Consider the following 17,380-nt stretch of genomic DNA (forward strand, 5'->3'; position numbering starts at 1 on the left):
AAAAGAACTATTGGAGAGCAATTTAAAAAATAACAGAATCCAGGGAAAGCATTAATTTCCTTTTATTTCTGAGCATGATTCTAGCCACAGGGGAAGGAGAATGAGATGAAAAGAGAGATTACAGGTGTATACTACTCCTGAACACAGATGACAACAGTGGTCGCAATGATCCATAAAAAGCAGCTAGGAAGGGAAGCATCAGGATGACAGATCTAAAAATCACTTTTTCAAAGGAAGAGGGATTGTGAAAGGACAAGGAGGGAGGAAAGAAAGACATTTGCTGTGTTCTTGGGAGTTAAAGCCAAGTAAACTTGAGATGAGTCACTTCCAGTTGCTTTGGCATATGGCCAGTCTCACAAGAGAGGTTATTACTGTGGAGAGTACTGGAGGCAGGAGGGAGTGCTAGACTTGGGGTAAACTGCAGCAGCTCATTTCATTTCATAACTGTCAGGCCTCAGAGAGAGAAGTTTCACTGACATGAGCGAATAAGATGTGATTAAATTGCATATAGATGCTTTGGCTAATTTTTTTTTTTGAGACAGCCAGTTATTTGATATGATAGCTGTTTTGTAAATGTCCTTTACAGTGTAAGATAATATACCAAACTTAGTTAATTTTAGATGCAATCATATTATACAATTCATTCTGCGAATACCAAATTTCTCATTTTCAATAAATACTGCACTGATTTTGCAATATAACAGTGTATTCATATCCAGGAAGTCTGTGGTATTTCAGTGTTTTCTTTTTTGATAAATATTTTGATATTGGAAACTGATTCTACATAGTTTATTTGATGTGTTTTATGGACCACCTTGTATGAGTGGATCCAGGAGCTCTAATTCAAGGCCAAACGAGGGGATAGGAGAAATGTAGGTGCTACAGTAGCCCATGTGGTCATGGGAAAAATGAATATTTCATTTAGCTGTGATTTCATAAGTGTGTATAACAGCTGATCAACTTAGAACACTGTCTTTGATGAGAGGTGAATTGCACGTTCACCTGAACTGTCATCTCAACTGTGTATTTCCTCAGCGACAGGACATGGGGAATTTATCTGTGGTGTGCTGGCAGCAATGCCTCTGATGTGTTGAGTGAAAATACTCTGTACCTTCACCCTCAGCCTTGACATTGATACTCTCAGGTTTGATTTCCTCATCTGTTTAATGGTCTCTTTACTCCTTATCAGCCCATGTGTTTACAGTGATATCCAGGCTTTTCTGTTTTAGGCATAGGCATTTGAAACATAATGTCACTATTGAAATGTAAACTGAGTATTAGGAATCCTATATTCCTATTTTCCTCATTATATTTCTGTCATGTTGCTGTCCTAGGCAAGGAAAAGAAGAAGCCAAGCAGTACCCTCAAAACTTTAAGTAATTATTTTTATAGTCAGGCATGAGAACTCAGCTTGATAGTAACACTGCCTGAATGTTTGGTTGGCCCTGTCATACTTACATATAATTGATGACATATCCCCTTTGCTTTGTAGGGCCTCCTGCACAACATCCTTCCTTGAAGGTAATTAATTATGCATATTTTTGAAGCACTAACTCCATGTTGTATAAAATATATATGATTTATGAATCATTTTCTTTTAAAACCCATTCAGCCTAGCACTAAAATGGAAGATCCTGCTGTGAAAGGGGCAGTACAAAGAAAGAAAGTACAGACCTTGAGAACAGGTATGTTATCAATACAAATGGAATGCTGGAAATAAGTACATTAAATGATGGAAGTGCTCACATTATTCTTACCGCTAATTCTATTTGCTTAAAATTGAATGGTAGGCATTGACATAAATGTTATTGTTTGTATTCATATTTGAATAAAAACAAATTTAGAAGCCATAAAAATATTTTTACAATGTAAACTTTGACTCAGATGTTTCTCTTTTAATATTTTGTATAGCATAAAGTTTTCAATATAAAATTTTTGTACTTGTCAGGGATTCAAAGCAGTGAAATTTGAGACTCTAAGATATTTCCAGTGAGTTTTGTGCTAGTTGGAGTTCTGATCTTTACCTAGAGGAAGGCTTTACTTATTAACGTGTCAGTTTCTGTGTTAACTTTAGAGGCTTGCTGCTAGTGTTATTACACTGATGATCTGAAGCCAATCAGATGTTCCAATGAGCAGACTGTGCATGTAGGTGTATGCATACTTGTGTGTATGTGTGAGTTTGTGACGTCTTTGATTATTAAAAATGAGGAAAGTAATGATTCATTTATAACTGGTAGACAGTCTTTTAAAAGGGTTATTTTGAGACTTTTTGGTGTTAAGGTTTTTAAAACATGATTGCATAGAGGCTACCGACATCATAAATTGGTTTTCATTTCAAAGCCCTTTTGAAATCTTTAACTATATTGTGATGCTCAGAAGTAATATGCAGAATGTTTTATTTGTGTCCTAAAATGGTACATGAGTGGTTCTACACTTTACATACTTTTCTGCCACCTTCTTTGGTGTATCATATTTTCCAGATGCATCCACATTGATATGATTATCTCTGGTTTAACTCATTTTACACTTTTCATTGTATTCCCTTTTTCCACTTTACCACTTTCAGTTAGACTCTCCTGTTGCTGATAAATGAAGAAAGAAAGAAAAATAGAAATAATGTCAGATTAAAAGGGCTTTTTAAAATCAGTTTGTATCTATTAATATTGACTATATAAAAGTTTAAAGCTGAAAAGTTCAGAATACAAGCATGCACCACCATATTTTATACATGCAGTTAGAACTATGACTCGTGAGCCTTTAGCCTATGAAGTTAGGACAATTCATTTCTCTGAGGAAGAATGCTGCACTGTTCTCAGAAAAGAAAATTGAAAATAGAAAGTGGCATTGTCTTATTTGACCTCGTGGACATCCTTGAATGAATCTGAAACTCCAGGGTCTCTCAGATCAAAATTCAGAAATAATGTTTTGATCAATATATATAGTTTATGTAAGTTCAGTTATCATGAACCCTTGATGGCCAACTGACCTTTCAAGTTTCACTTCTGCATTTTTTGCTCTTTTCCTTGACTTGTCTTAAAAGCTAAAATTCAACAGTTTTATTGATACAGAAACCGGGAATATAACTTTCAAAATATATTTCTGTCCTATCTCACAGCGTTGTGTACTCTTCAGATCTCGTGTGAACATAGACTTATTTTCATAATGGAAAAATTAGGTCTTTTGTTTGTGTTTTTGAGACAAAGTCTTGCTCTATCACCAAGGCTGGAGTGCAGTGGCTCAGTCTTGGCTCATTACAACCTCTGCCTCTTGGGTTCAAGCAATTCTCCTGCCTCAGCCCCTCGATTAGCTGCTATTTCATCCACGTGCTACCACACCCTGCTAATTTTTCTATTTTAGCAGAGATGGTGTTTCTCCATGTTGGCCAGGCTGCTCTCAAACTCCTGACCTCAGGTGATCTGCCCACCTCAGCTTTCCAATGTGCTGGGATTATAGGCGGGATCCACTGTGTTGGCTACAGATAAGATTGTTAAGGCTATTGTATTTTAGATAAATCTTTGGTCTATATTTAAGGCTTCACATGTGAATTCTGAAGGTATTCATGCGTTGAGGGAAGATCATCTTGGTTAAATGAAGGCAGTTTTTAATTTAATGTATACTCATTATAATGGTTTTGAAGTTTTTGTCTCTAGTACACAGAAACACACAATAATGTCATGTGTTTATTCTCAAACTTAGTTATTCAAATATTTTCTTATCACTGAAGAATCTTAATTATTAATAAATTTCTCATGGAAAACAACATATATAATAGAGATAGTTGAGTGATTCAAAGTAAATTGTAGTAAATCACAGAAGCTTAAAACAAGTTAAATAAACTTGTTTGAGTTAATAGCAATTACAGGACTTGTAAAATACATTAGACCATGAGGGAGTAGTGTGTTTGTGGGGTAGATGACAACATGGCACTGCTTCAGGGAAGAAAGAATTTTTACACTTTATTACAATTTGTATTACTATTTACATTCTAATAAATAAAAACATAATTTTCAGATATTTTAGATTATGTTTCTACTAGTTGAATCATCAATAGTAAGACTTCAAAGATTTGGGAAGTTGTGAGTTGATGATAAATGTCTATCACCATCAGTGATGAAAAATCAGACAGCAACTACAGACTTTGGACACACGAACTTCATAGTTAAAGAAAGGATTAATATTGGAGCTGTGTTACTATCAGGGAATTATATTCTTCATTACCTGTGTGAGTAGCAGCTATTAGAGTAGGAAGAGAACAAAGAAGGGAAGGAAGCATAGAACATGTTATTCTCGATTCCCTTGGCAGGCTTCATGCTCCCATAGTTCTGACTTTTCAGAAGTCATTTTGTGGCCAAAAGTACTTTGTGTTTCCTCCCCTTCTGCAGCCTACACCCAAACAGAATGCTTCTTAGCAAGGCATTTGTATTCTTCCTTTAAGGAAAGCAACATACAAATAACCAAGAGAATAAGGAGAAAGAGTAATTTCATTGAGGTTAGTATGTAACATAAATTTGAGAGTGGGTACCATGATTATATTTAGAATTTGGGGCTGGATTGGAAAAATTGGGGGCTGCTGCAGACGTCTACAGATTTCCTACTCAAGCACAGTGTGGCTTTGATTTATTTTTACATCTCTAATTCTGCAATTATTAGTTACAACTGTATGCAACGTCACTAAAAATACCTTCCCAAACCAAATATTAAATAATGCCTATAGCTTTCTGTATTATAATGTTGATTTTCCCAATATTAATGGGAACCATCGAGCATTTGCCTTATGGTGTCTCCTCAGCTGTACTCACACGTTCCTTCACCTTGTCTTAATGGATAGTAATCCACTAGGAGTATGGGTGTTCAGAAGAGCTGTATCATTTAAAGATAACACAGGAGCATCAAATTTAGTTCTGCTAGAACACCAAGTCTATTGACTAACTGCGGCTAATATGGGGTCTACTTTACATACAAGTGAAATTCAGTGCTCTTAATCAGTCATATGATCATGTCAATAGCAATAAATTATGCAATATATTTTCACCCCTATAGTTTTAATTTCTTTTTCCCCTTATGTCTAGAATTAACATTTTGTTTTACAAAACATGATGATAGTCTTCTAGAGTAGTGATGACAAGTTATAAATCCAAAGTTTCTTAACTATGCAAATGACTTGTTTGCTTCTATTTTCTCATGAGCTTGGTAAATCCAGGAAGCAGAACTTTTAAAAGAAAATCCCCAAATGTGGCTGGGCGCCGTGGCTTGTGGGTGTAATTCCAGCACTTTGGGAGTCTGAGGCAGGCAGATAACCTGAGGTTGGGAGTTTGAGACCAGCCTGACCAACATAGAGAAACCCATCTCTACTAAAAACACAAAATTAGCTGGGCATGATGGCACATGCCTGTAATTCCAGCTACTTGGGAGGCTGAGGCAGGAGAATCTCTTGAACCTGGGAGGCAGAGGTTGCAGTGAGCTGAGATAGCACCACTGCACTCCAGCCTGGACAGCAAGAGTGAAACTCCATCTCAAACAACAACAACAACAACAACAACAACAACCACAAAACCCAAATGCATTTCCTGTGCACGGTAAAACTGAAACAGAAAAAGTGTAAAGTAAATAGAAGTAACTGAAAAAGTTTATGTAGATTAATTTACTTCTCATTTGATAAAGTTTGTAAAGTAATGAGCAGAGTGTATTGCTCCAGGGATCCAAGCATCTTAAAGGTATATAAGGATATCAGAAACTGACTTCTGGGTTGGGCACGGTGGCTCATGTCTGTAATCCCAGCACTTTGGGAGGCTGAAGCAGGTGGATCATTTGAGGTCAGGAGTTCAAGATGATCCTGGTCAAACAGGTAAAACCCCATCTCTAAAAAAAATACAAAAATTAGCAGGCGGTAGTGGCATGCACCTGTAATCTCAGCTACTTGGGAGGCTAAGGCAGGAGAACTGCTTGAACCTGGGAGGCCGGGTTGCAGTGAGCCAAGATCATTCCACTGCACTCCAGTCTGGGAGACAGAGTAAGACCTTGTCTCAAAAAAAAGAAGAAAAAAAGAAAACTGATTTCTGCCCAAATCTTCATCCATAGCCCGTTCCCCATCTGCCTTTTTCTCTGGAATTACTGAGCTGCTGGCAATGGCCCCCTCACCATTCCTCTTTTGCAGAGAAATACATACACTCTTGGAGGCTTCTCTCCCTCTCTCATTGCTTCCTGGCATGTGCTCACCCTTTCCTGCCCTCTGCCTCACTTAATCTGGCTAACCTCACTCTCTAAGTCGCAGCTCATGCATGATCTTTAGGAAAGCCATCGCTGACAGCTTTTGTTTTCCTTCCTTATACCCCAGTGCTTAACACATAGCAGGAACTCAATAACTAATTATTTAGTAAAGTTAAGACTGTTTATACAAAGATGATTCAAAAGATTGTCCTCTACAACCTAGCAGCAAAGGGGATCAACAAGTAAAGACATGATGTGCAGTTCAGGTGGTAAAGTGACACTGGAAAAATTGCCAAAGTACTAAGGGAGGCCCATGAAGCAGACACGTGTGTGTGGAGAAAGACAGCTAGAATGAAGGAAGACTTCACACAGCATTCTGAGCCTTTTTTCTTTTTCTTTTTCTGTTGTTGGAGGCAAGTTCTTACTCTATGCCCCAGGGTGGAGTGCAATGACGTGATCGAGACTCACTGCAACCTCAAACTCCTGGGCTCAAGGGATCTTCTCACCTGAACTTCTTGAGTAGCTGGGATTGCAGGCACATATCAACATACCTGTCTAATTTTTTGTAGAGTCAATGTTATCTATGGTTCCCAGGCTGGCCTTAAAACTCTTGGCCTTGAGCAATTCTCCCATTGTGGCCTTCCAAAGTGCTGGGATTACAGATGTGAGCTATTATGGCCAGCCTACATTCTGAGTCTTAAAAGATGAAAATAAATTTTTCAGAATAGTAGGGGAAAACATTTGTGATGTAAAAAATGGGGTGAACACTAATTAAGGTATAAACAATGACAATTTTGCAAATTATTAGTAACTGCCAACTCAATGAGTGTTTGTAAAAAGATACTGTTATGAATTATAGTAAAGTGTTACATTGTATATTTTGACTGCATTTCAAAATTTGTTTTGTTTGCAACAGCTTTGTTTATTTATATTGGGTGGAACAATTTGTAAGTGACCCTGAGATTTTGTATGGCTTCAACCTGGTGATACCTAGTGTCTCCCCAAGTGGTTTGTTGAAGTTTTGGATAATGAGAAGTATTTCTTAAAGAAGTAAATATTTCAGTAAACATTAAGCTTCATTTAAACTCTCAAAATATATAATACAAAGAAATTTTATTCTCTATTTTTATAAAGATTATAGTCTTTATCTAACTGTTCTTAGTTCATTTGAACTAAACCAATGAATTTGTCAACAGAACAAGCCTTACTAGTGGCTTCAGAGGAGGAGCAAGAAAGGCATGAAAGAAGCGAAAAGAAGCAACCACAGGTATATAAAAATTTAAGTTTCTTGTTTAACATTGTTTTCTTTTTTTTTTTTTGCTTTAGTAAGAAAGCATAGACCAAATGACATGACCTTTTAGAATATACCTTTAGAATCAAATGGATCATAATTTTATATTCAATTTTTAAAACATTTTAACCTGTTACAAAACCTAAGATATTCTTACTATCTCTAGTAATTCATAGTTGTCTTTACCCTTGGAATTGAGGCAAGAAATCTTCTTTTATTTTTATAACCTTACTCTTAATACAGAAGGTAACATGAAATATTGAGTCATATTACTAAGGAATAGAAATTATGAACAATTTAACCATGATGGCCATTGAGCTAAACTAGTGCTAAAGGAGTCATCATTGCCAGCGGTTCAAATGTTGCAGTTTTATATTGCTGGTCATCAGTGTCGAGTTTAAAGATGTATTCTGTTTTGTGGTCGCCAGTTGACTTCAGTGTCTGTGTTCAGGAAATGAATGGGGTCATAAAAGTCAACCCAGTTGCCTATTAAGAGAATCCTACCTTGCAGAATGGGACTTTTGGTGTCAGGGTACAAACGATAACTTTATTTCAACATAAATACATAGTAAATATTCCTACAATTTAAAAAATCCATCCACTATCACTAGTGGAACTTAAAATATATTAAAAGTGGATATAAGCAGAAAATCTATCTAGATACATAACACTATCATAGTATATCATTTGAATTGGAATTTAAAATTTTGCTTCTCTTTCTTAGTGGTGTTCAGTTTGGCTCTCAATAATTGAGTGTTTGCCTAGTCTCTAGTTAATCTTCAGAAATATATGTGCACTGTAGGGGCTCACTCTTTCTGGTATGCTGAGGTAAAATCTTTGTAAGAGAGGAATCTTTTATAATACTACCTATCTTTGAATTCATTTCTGGTAGATTTAACACATAATGAATTAAGTTCAGTCCAAACAAACACAGAGAGTTCAGCTTGCCAGTTCGTGTTTCTCTCCTATGTTAAGCCAAGGCAAATTATTTTTCACATTTTAGTTACAATTCCATCATATAAGAGTAGCGACACATAGATTAAGTATCAGTTAAATTTTAATTATTTTCTAACATTTCTTTGTTTGTACTTGATTAAAGCCAATTTTAAAACATGCACTCCAACAGAAAAGACAGTAACTGAGAAACAAAACAAGCAAATTTGTTTTCCATTTTGCACCTTCCAAAAAAAAGGTCTCAAGAACCAGAACTGGGTGAGAATTGTGATAACGGGAATCTATCTGTATATTCAGGACTTTCTTTAAGATTCATTACAAACAAGTTCAAGCTGAATATTGGTGAAAGTTTTGAAAACTCCAAAAGTATTGCTTGCCCTGAGGCAGAGCTTCTACATAGTAACTCTAAAGAGGGATGAACAAAAAAGGAGTGCCCTCTGATCTGATGAGTCATGTCCATGATTGTGAGGAGGAAGATGCATCTGGAGGGCCTAACTCTGTGGCATTCCAGGCAGCACCTGAACAGAGGAGGCCCATGGCAAATGTCTTTCATTCCATTCCCACTCCAGGTCCCTGAAATATACTTAGCAGTCATCTTCTAAGCTTCATTTAAATGAAAATAAATCAGACTATAAAAATGATAACAAACCAGACACATAGTTTGTTTCTAACACAGATGAAGAAAAAAATTTTAATGATACAGACACCAAAAAATTAAGGAACCTAGTAATTATGATTGAAATGAAAGATGATTAAGAGTTTGACATGCAAATAGCAAAAAATATAAACCCGAATATCACTCTTTGGAAATTAGACATTAGGTATTGGCCTCCGTCTAGAGATCCTGAAAGTCTTTTTGATTTGTGGTTTACCCACCCTAAAGAAATGAAGCATATGATTCAGATAGAAAGCTACAGTATTTCTGCTGCTGCAGATACTTCTAAAAACAGAAAACCAATATAATGCTTATTCCAGAAGCCACCATATGACAATCCCAGTGCTAACAACTACAAAAGCAGGAATCTTGAATTATCAAATGTGAGTTATTCTCTGCCACATAGTGAAAAAACATCAAAAATATAGCTAGGAGACTTACAGCAAGATATTCCAAGGTTTAAGAATGAGATGGGCATGTTACAAGCAGAATTCCTGGCTTTGGAGAAAGAGAAACTCCAACTTCAAAAAGACAGAGGTTTACTTGCTGCTTCTCTTTTTTCTCTTTATCAATTATTTGATGTAGTCAAATTTTCTATTCAAGAAAATCTCATGCGTACAGTTACAGCGGGGTTATCTAAATGTGTAATTATGTGTCAAAGTAGATTAGTTCTGCTATCTAAATAACGCTTCTGGAGAATGTTCTCATAATGTTTGTTCATTAATCAACCTAAGTCTCACTCTCAGTCTTCCAAGTGGCGTATGGGCTGGGAAACTAATTCAGCCGTATACCAAGAGACCTTCTGAACCAGATAAACATAAAGAAATTGCTAAAGAAATAAGCTCTAGATTCTAGATTCTTTTTTCTGTATTCATTTAGAGATGAGTTACATTTATTTATTAATAGAATGGGAATACAATGGGAGGGAAGCAATGACTGAGATGAGCCACAAAAACACATCTCGCCTTGAGAGTTGCAATGAATATTCCCAGCCAAATGAGTCTGTTTAATGTGTTTTCATGCATGCAAGTTTATCTGCTTAGCTCAAACTGTTTGAACTTATAGTCCCATCATGGTTATTTCAAATACTTTTGAAAACAGATATATACTTCCACATATTTTAAAAAATCACCAGTTTCCAATTTTTCTGCTGAATCAGACCTTATGTTGTTTAATAAAGTATAGTAAGTTTTGGCATGTATTATTTTGATCATATAAGAAGCATCATTTATCAGCCAAAAATTTAACCTTTGACTCTTTAGGAGGAAGTTGAGTTCTGTACATTGTGTTCTAAAGATAGAGATTTTCTTCTTTCAAAGTAAAAGCACATGAGGCTTTTTGCACCCTCTGAGGCATTAAATTGCTTTGCTCAAGTTAGACTTTTAATATATCTGACTAATTTGATAAATTGATCTTTTATGTAATTCAGCAATATAGAGTTGTATCATGTTATTTGGTGCCATGAAATGCTAGTGAATGCCACCTTAGGAGATGTGGATGAAACATTTAATAGGTCTTGGTTGGTTTGACTCCCATTATCAGTAGATAATGGGGCTAAAGTTGATAACTGGACCATATACATTCCACCTATCACCTTTTGTGGTAATTGAATGTGAAATCTGGGAAGCATCGCATTTTCCAGAATTCTGCACTAGAAACTCAGCAGTTTCACTCTGCTTCTTGTGTTGTGGCAAACTTTGGTTCCCATCCTTCAGGGAGCACATTTACTTTTTTGATATCCCAGGATTCAAATGGAAAAAAGAAAAAGAGAGAGAGAGATAAAAGGCAGTGGGGAAAAGAATAGCTTAGTGCAGAAAAGGGAAACTTCTTTACTGTTCCTGAAGCCCCACAAGGTCACATCCTCTTCATCTGGCTATTTCATGTAACATCCAGGTGGTAAAGACAGAAGACATATGTTACGCCTGTTTCTTTTTATTTCTCTGTTTCTGCCAGTCAGATAGCATAAAAATTTATATCAGGCAGCAAAGAGTGGATGGGAATAAAAGCACAAAATGGAGAAGAGTCCTTTTTGAAATTTTGTAAAATTCTTCTGTTCACTCAAACAGAAATAAGCAGACTCGGCAAAAATTTCAATGGTAAAATGATGAGTACCTTATAATTATAATCATTATGTACAATGATAAAATTAAAGTAAACACAAAATACTTCTATGATAAAAATGACATTTAACCTGAATCAAGTGAAAAAATCAGGGAAAAAGTTCTTTTTATTGAATAAAATAATAACAATTATTATTCATATTACTTTTATTAAAGGTCAAAGAAGGAAATAATACAAACAAAAGTGAAAAAATACCAGTATCAGAAAATCTATGTGATCGCACAGCTGCTGCTGACAGATTACCCCAACAAAGAAAGACTGGGGAAATGCATCCTCAGCAGTTTCCCAAGAAGCTGAAGGAAGAGCGTGATAGGTAAGCCTAGAGCACGGATTTTTTTTTCTTTTTCTTTTTCTTTTTTTGATGGAGTTTCTCTCTTCTTTCCCAAGCTGGAGTACAATGGTGTGATCTCGGCTCACTGCAACCTCTGCTTCCCGAGTTCAAGCAATTCTGCTGCCTCAGCCTCCCTAGTAGCTGGGATTACAGGCATGTGCCTCCATGCCTGGCTAATTTTTTGTATTTTTAGTAGAAATGGGGTTTCACCCTGTTAGCCAGGCTGGTCTCGAACTCCTGACCTCAGATGTTCTGCCCACTTCGGCCTCCCAAAATGCTGGGTTTACAGGAGTGAGCCACCCTGCCTGGCTGCCTATAGCAGTATTTAACAGGAGGTAATTGTCATTGTGCTATACACTAATGCAAATTTGGACTAATCTTCCTTATGAATAACAAGTTTTATATTTTTACCAGGGATATTTAGTCCTGCCTGGTAATCAGAAAAATGCAAATTAACATAAAATAAGATATATTTTTAAAAGTCATGCTGATATTTAAAAAGTAATTACCAATGTTGGCGTATGTGAGGAAAAACGCATTCTCGTACACCGTTGGTATATGAAATTGGTAAATTATTTCCGAAGAGCAACTTAGTGCTTTGTATCAAAAATTCAAATAACCCGACATCCCTTTAACTCAACAACTCCATTTCTGGGACTAGATTTCACGGGAAAACATAACTTGTGTAAACATACACACACTTATTAAGGATATTAATTATATATTACACATAATGAACAATAGGTTAATAAATATGTAAAATCTATGTAATAACAAGGTGAATTGAAAGTACTTAGAAAGTAATATAAAAAATATGGGGTAACAGATGTTAGACTCTTTAGCCTAGTTTTGGCTGACAGTCATCTGCAGATATAGTTTGTGTGAGGGACAGCTAAAGGTTCCATCTTACTCTGTCAATCATTTGGAGAGGTACCTGCAATATTTCATAAAGATGAAACTTTATTTCTAGTGAACTTAGACACTTGTCAATAAATAGTAACTTTAAAAATGTAGTTGATCGTAAACAATCTTTTCTAATAATGGAGTAATTATGATTGTGTGATTTAAAAAGGTAATTTTGAACATGTAACTTTACTGAATAATCTCCAGTATCCTTTTTTATAATATATACTAGAGTGACTAGTAACAGAAACTATAGCGGAATATCCTTTCCTTACTACTTTTCAAGTATATGCATTCTTTGGAAGATGTTGAAGTGAGAAATTAAATATCTGAGAGCTGCAAAGGAAAAATAATCCAGAACATGGAAGTTTTATTAGGATGATAAACAACATCTGCAGAGATGAGCTCTTTATTTTTTAACAAAATGCATTTTAAGAGAAATGTCTTTATCTGCAGATGCACCTTCAAACAGGAAAATGAAGAAAAAATAAATGTTAATATGCTGTACAAAAAAAATAGAGAAGAATTAGACAGGAAAGAGAAACAACATAAGAAAGAAGCTGAAGCAAAACAACCTGAACCGACTGTTCAGTCACTAGAGATGAAACCAAAAACTGCAAGAAGTACTCCAAATCAGGTAAATCAATCTTTGGTAAAAATTCTATATTTTAAGCATTATTTATCAATTTTACTTATAATATCCACTTGATTTAATATATACTATAATAGGTCTAAAATCAGAAATGTTATCTCACTTTTAAAAATGAATGATGACACTTACAGGTACAATTATTAATATTTATTATAAGTCTTGGCATCCACATAGGATATTATTTTATTACCAAGTGCTTTTGCAAACAATAACATGCCATAATGTATACTTAGTGATAACCTATTGATAAAAATGTTGTTCCCAGGAAAATTGTTCCTTGTACTTCCCTATTTCATATTGATTACTGTACCTAAAATAAAATAAAGAAGAAACAGAAATTATTGCAATCACAAATAATCTCATGATATCCTAAGAAGAGCTCTATAAATTTTATCTTATTTTACCATTGGTGTTTTAAAATAAAAGTTTTATTTTGTATTGATATAATTACACCACAGAAGTAACTGTGATCTGTTGGAGAACTAGAAATAGACTCACAAGTCCTGGGGAAAATCCTGTAGCTTGCTTATATTTTTAACCTTTCTTTTTCAAAATTATAGTAACTAGAGGAGTTCATCAATGAATGTATATAGGAGTGACTAGTATAATGTCTAGATTTATGATTTAGTAAATGTAATTCTTATAACTGACTATAGAAGTGTTAAAAGAGTCAAATTGCAATAGAATATTATCTGGGAAACAGAACTGTAATAACTTTGGGAAATTTTATCTGTCCAAATACGTGTGAACTAAGGTTCTTATTATAGGGTGGTGTAAGGGTTAGATATCAAAGTGTAAATGCATTATTTGATATATTTTAATTTAGTCAAATTTGTTAATGCTTTAATTTATGCTTTTGGGTTTGTTGTAATTCAGGCAAAGGCTTTTCCAATTCTGATATTCTTACAAATTCTCTGGTGTGCATGTGTGCGTGTGTGTGTGTTTACTTTTATGAACTCGTTGACTTTAAATAAATTTCTGAACTTTTTGGAATTTATGCTCTACAAGGTTCAAAGTTTTGCTTCAACTTTTTCTCCTGTTGGATATCCACTGACAGTAAACTTTTTAGTGTACGGATGTGCAGGTTATTCTTCAGCTTCAGAGGTAATCACGATATGTTATTTTATGGAGTACTAGCTAAAACTTTCTTTTATTTTATTTAGGATTTTCATACTCATGAAGAAACGGAAGATCTGATGGATGAAAATTGCATTTTGAAGACAGATATTGCTATACTCAGGCAGGAAATACTCACAATGAAAAATGACAACTTGGAAAAAGAAAATGAATATCTTAAGGACATTAAAATTGTTAAAGAAAGAAATGCTGCCCTTGAAAAGAGTATAAAACTCAATGAGGAAATAACAAAAACAGCATTCCAGGATCAACAAGAGCTGAAAGATCTCAAAGCTGAGAATAAAAGGCTCAATTCCGAACTGCTGAAGAAAAAAGAAAGCAACACAGAAAGAAACCTAAAACTTACTTTACAGAACACACAAGACATTTCTGTGCAAGAAAAAATGAGTTCTGATATCTCCGAAGTTGAAGATAAGAATGAGTTTCTCACTGAACAACTTTCTAAAACGCAAATTAAATTCAATACCTTAAAAGATAAGTTCCCTAAGACAAGAGATACTCTCAGAACAAAGCCATTGGATTTAGAAACTCTACAAAACGACCTAAGCCAAACCCAGCAGCAAATAAAGGAAATGAAAGAGATGTATCAAAATGCAGAAGGTAAAGTGAGTAATTCCACTGGAGAGTGGAACTGTGTGGAAGAAAGGATATGTCAACTCCAGCGTGAAAATCTGTGTCTTGAACAGCAACTAGATGATGATCATCAGAAAGAGGATCATAAAGAGAGAGTAATTAATATCCAAAGAGGTTCTATTGAGAGTGGAAAGAAAGACCTCCTCCTCGAAGAGAAAAATAAGAAGCTAATGAATGACTATGATCATTTAAAAGAAAGTCTCTTTCGATATGGGAGAGAGAAAGCAGAAAGAGTAGTAAGTATCAAGGAAGAGAAATATTTTCAAACTTCTAGAAAGAAAATGTAAACATTTGGTTCTGGATACATGTTGAACCTAGTTGAATATAAAAACCAATAGATGAAAAGTGTGTTTACCATATTGTATAATTCCATTTACGTGAAGCATCCAAAAAAGAGAAACGTATAGGGACATAAAGTAGATTACTGTTTGCGAGGGGCTGGGGCTGGAAGCTGGTAATGACCGCTAAAGGGCGTGAGGGATCTTGCAGTGATGGAAATGCTCTAAAGTTGGATTGTAGAGATGGCTGCACAACTTAGTAAATGTACTAAAACTCGTTTAACTTAAGTTAAAACAGATGTAGTATGTAAATGATATTTCAACAAAGCTGTTTTAATAAGAAAACATAAAAGGCAAAATGTGTTTACTCCATCAGCTTAGAAACACACCTTGTTTCTAGGAAATAAAAGGTAGAGGTGAGAGATTATTTACTTTGAGAAAAGACATTGTGTCACCTGCAAAATTGTATTAGGCACAGAGTCATATTTTCAGGTAGATAGTCCTGTACTGGTTAAATAATAATTTTAATGTCTTTATGTTGCCACATGTTAAGACCATGTTGAAGGTATAAATGGAAATGTTTACACCTGAAATGAGTCTTTTCAAATTACAATTTAATTAAGTGATTTTCTTTGACACTTAATTCTAGATTTCCCAGATGAACTGAAGTGCATTGCTGTGTCTTGTCATACCTTGCTTTAAGTAGCTTTTAATATATTTTAGTTGCTATAGCTTTGTTATTATTCATATTAACAAATCTGAAAATATGTCAAATTACATATTTTTGTGACCACATAATGTTTTAAGGGCACCTACTTGTTATAAAATCATAATTTAGGATAAACGTGGTAAATTTTAGCAAAACCGTATTTGGTTTAGTCTTCCCACTGGAATTTATAGTTATAAATTTATAGTTATAAATAATAAAAATATAATAATATTTTTATTAATAATTAACTCATAATTTTTATTTCAAAGCTCAATGACTATCATTTGAATATAACTTTGTCCAGTACAAAGATACTATAGCTGCCTGTGATTTATGAGTTAGGCATTAGATCCCCATTTTCAAACGAAAGAGGGGTGGCAGGCTTCACATACAGTGGGAATGGAGTAATTACAGAGGGAGTTGTAGGAGCTTGAAGTCAGAGAGGGAGGTAGAGGCCTGTTTACCTAGGGCCTCAAAGGTCATTGGAATTTTACTTTTATTCTGAGATAGGAATCTGTTAGAAGGATTTGAACAGGTGATTAAATATGTTAGGAACTTTGAGGTTGAGTTGAGCTTCCAAGATGATTGAATGGTGGGATGAGTCTGTTGCGTAAGTAAGAATACGAATTAGGCAGGAAGATAACACATTCTGCATTCCTCACTGAATTCAGTAATAAATAAAAGTGTGTACATGTGATGAAAAGAAGGTGAATTAATGTGTGTGGTGATAATTTTCAAAGTAGGTACGTTAGAGTTCAATAGTATTAACATAATTTAATAATAAGGCAATTAATAAAATCAGTAACAAAATTATTTTATCGGGTGGTTGTGAGACAACTTCAACGAGAAGTAGCTGATTCCCTTAAAAAATTAACTATGTTAGAGTCTCCACTGGAAGGTACATCACGTTGTCACATTAATTTGGATGAGACACAGGCCTCAAAGAAGAAATTATTTCAAGTGAAAAGTCAAGTATGTATGAAATTTAACATGTCGACAGTTATTCTGCAGCTGATTGAATTATATAACATGTTTTAGGATACTAATTTTGGCAGAAGCTTTTGTGTTTTAATTATAATTAATTATTTCCATTTTACTATGTTTATAATGTACTTTTCTTTTATATTGTGACTTTCATTCTACCATTTTGAAAAACCATTGTATACCTTTTCTCTTGCAACACATGCCCTTGGAAAGGTTGAGAATTATATATCATTCCTCACAGAAAATTGACTTTTCTCCTGTTAAACAGTATTTTTAAGTAATTTTTGTGTTGCTCTGATGAGGCACGCCAGATTAAATCAGAGGAGAATGTTTAATGGAATGTTCCAGAAAATTATCTTATTTCTTCACTTTTGTGAATGAACACAGAATCTGTGTCTATTTATTTCACAGATTCTAGGTTAACTTGTACAGAAAGGCCACTATACTAGTCTTTGAAATGTACGTATTTTAGGTTTTTTACAAACCATTTGAAAAGTTAGGCATTTTCTTTATCTTTTATTTAAA

The 17,380-nt window shown here is 34.7% G+C and overlaps 1 protein-coding gene across 3 annotated transcripts in view; it reads left to right on the top strand.

Annotated features, from left to right (window-relative positions):
* LOC105483443 (putative ankyrin repeat domain-containing protein 20A2) overlaps positions 1-15,171 on the top strand; it is a 53,353-nt gene extending 38,182 nt beyond the window's left edge. For all 3 annotated transcript variants that reach the window (XM_071079829.1, XM_071079830.1, XM_071079831.1), the window contains 6 exons: positions 1,493-1,521; positions 1,613-1,685; positions 7,404-7,474; positions 11,384-11,541; positions 12,919-13,099; positions 14,278-15,171. In XM_071079829.1, coding sequence (XP_070935930.1) covers positions 1,493-1,521; positions 1,613-1,685; positions 7,404-7,474; positions 11,384-11,541; positions 12,919-13,099; positions 14,278-15,171 — 1,406 coding nt within the window. The remainder of the gene's footprint in view (positions 1-1,492; positions 1,522-1,612; positions 1,686-7,403; positions 7,475-11,383; positions 11,542-12,918; positions 13,100-14,277) is intronic.
* The last annotated feature ends 2,209 nt before the right edge of the window (positions 15,172-17,380 follow it).

Source organism: Macaca nemestrina, chromosome 15 (assembly GCF_043159975.1).
Source record: "Macaca nemestrina isolate mMacNem1 chromosome 15, mMacNem.hap1, whole genome shotgun sequence".
Lineage (NCBI taxonomy): Eukaryota > Metazoa > Chordata > Mammalia > Primates > Cercopithecidae > Macaca > Macaca nemestrina.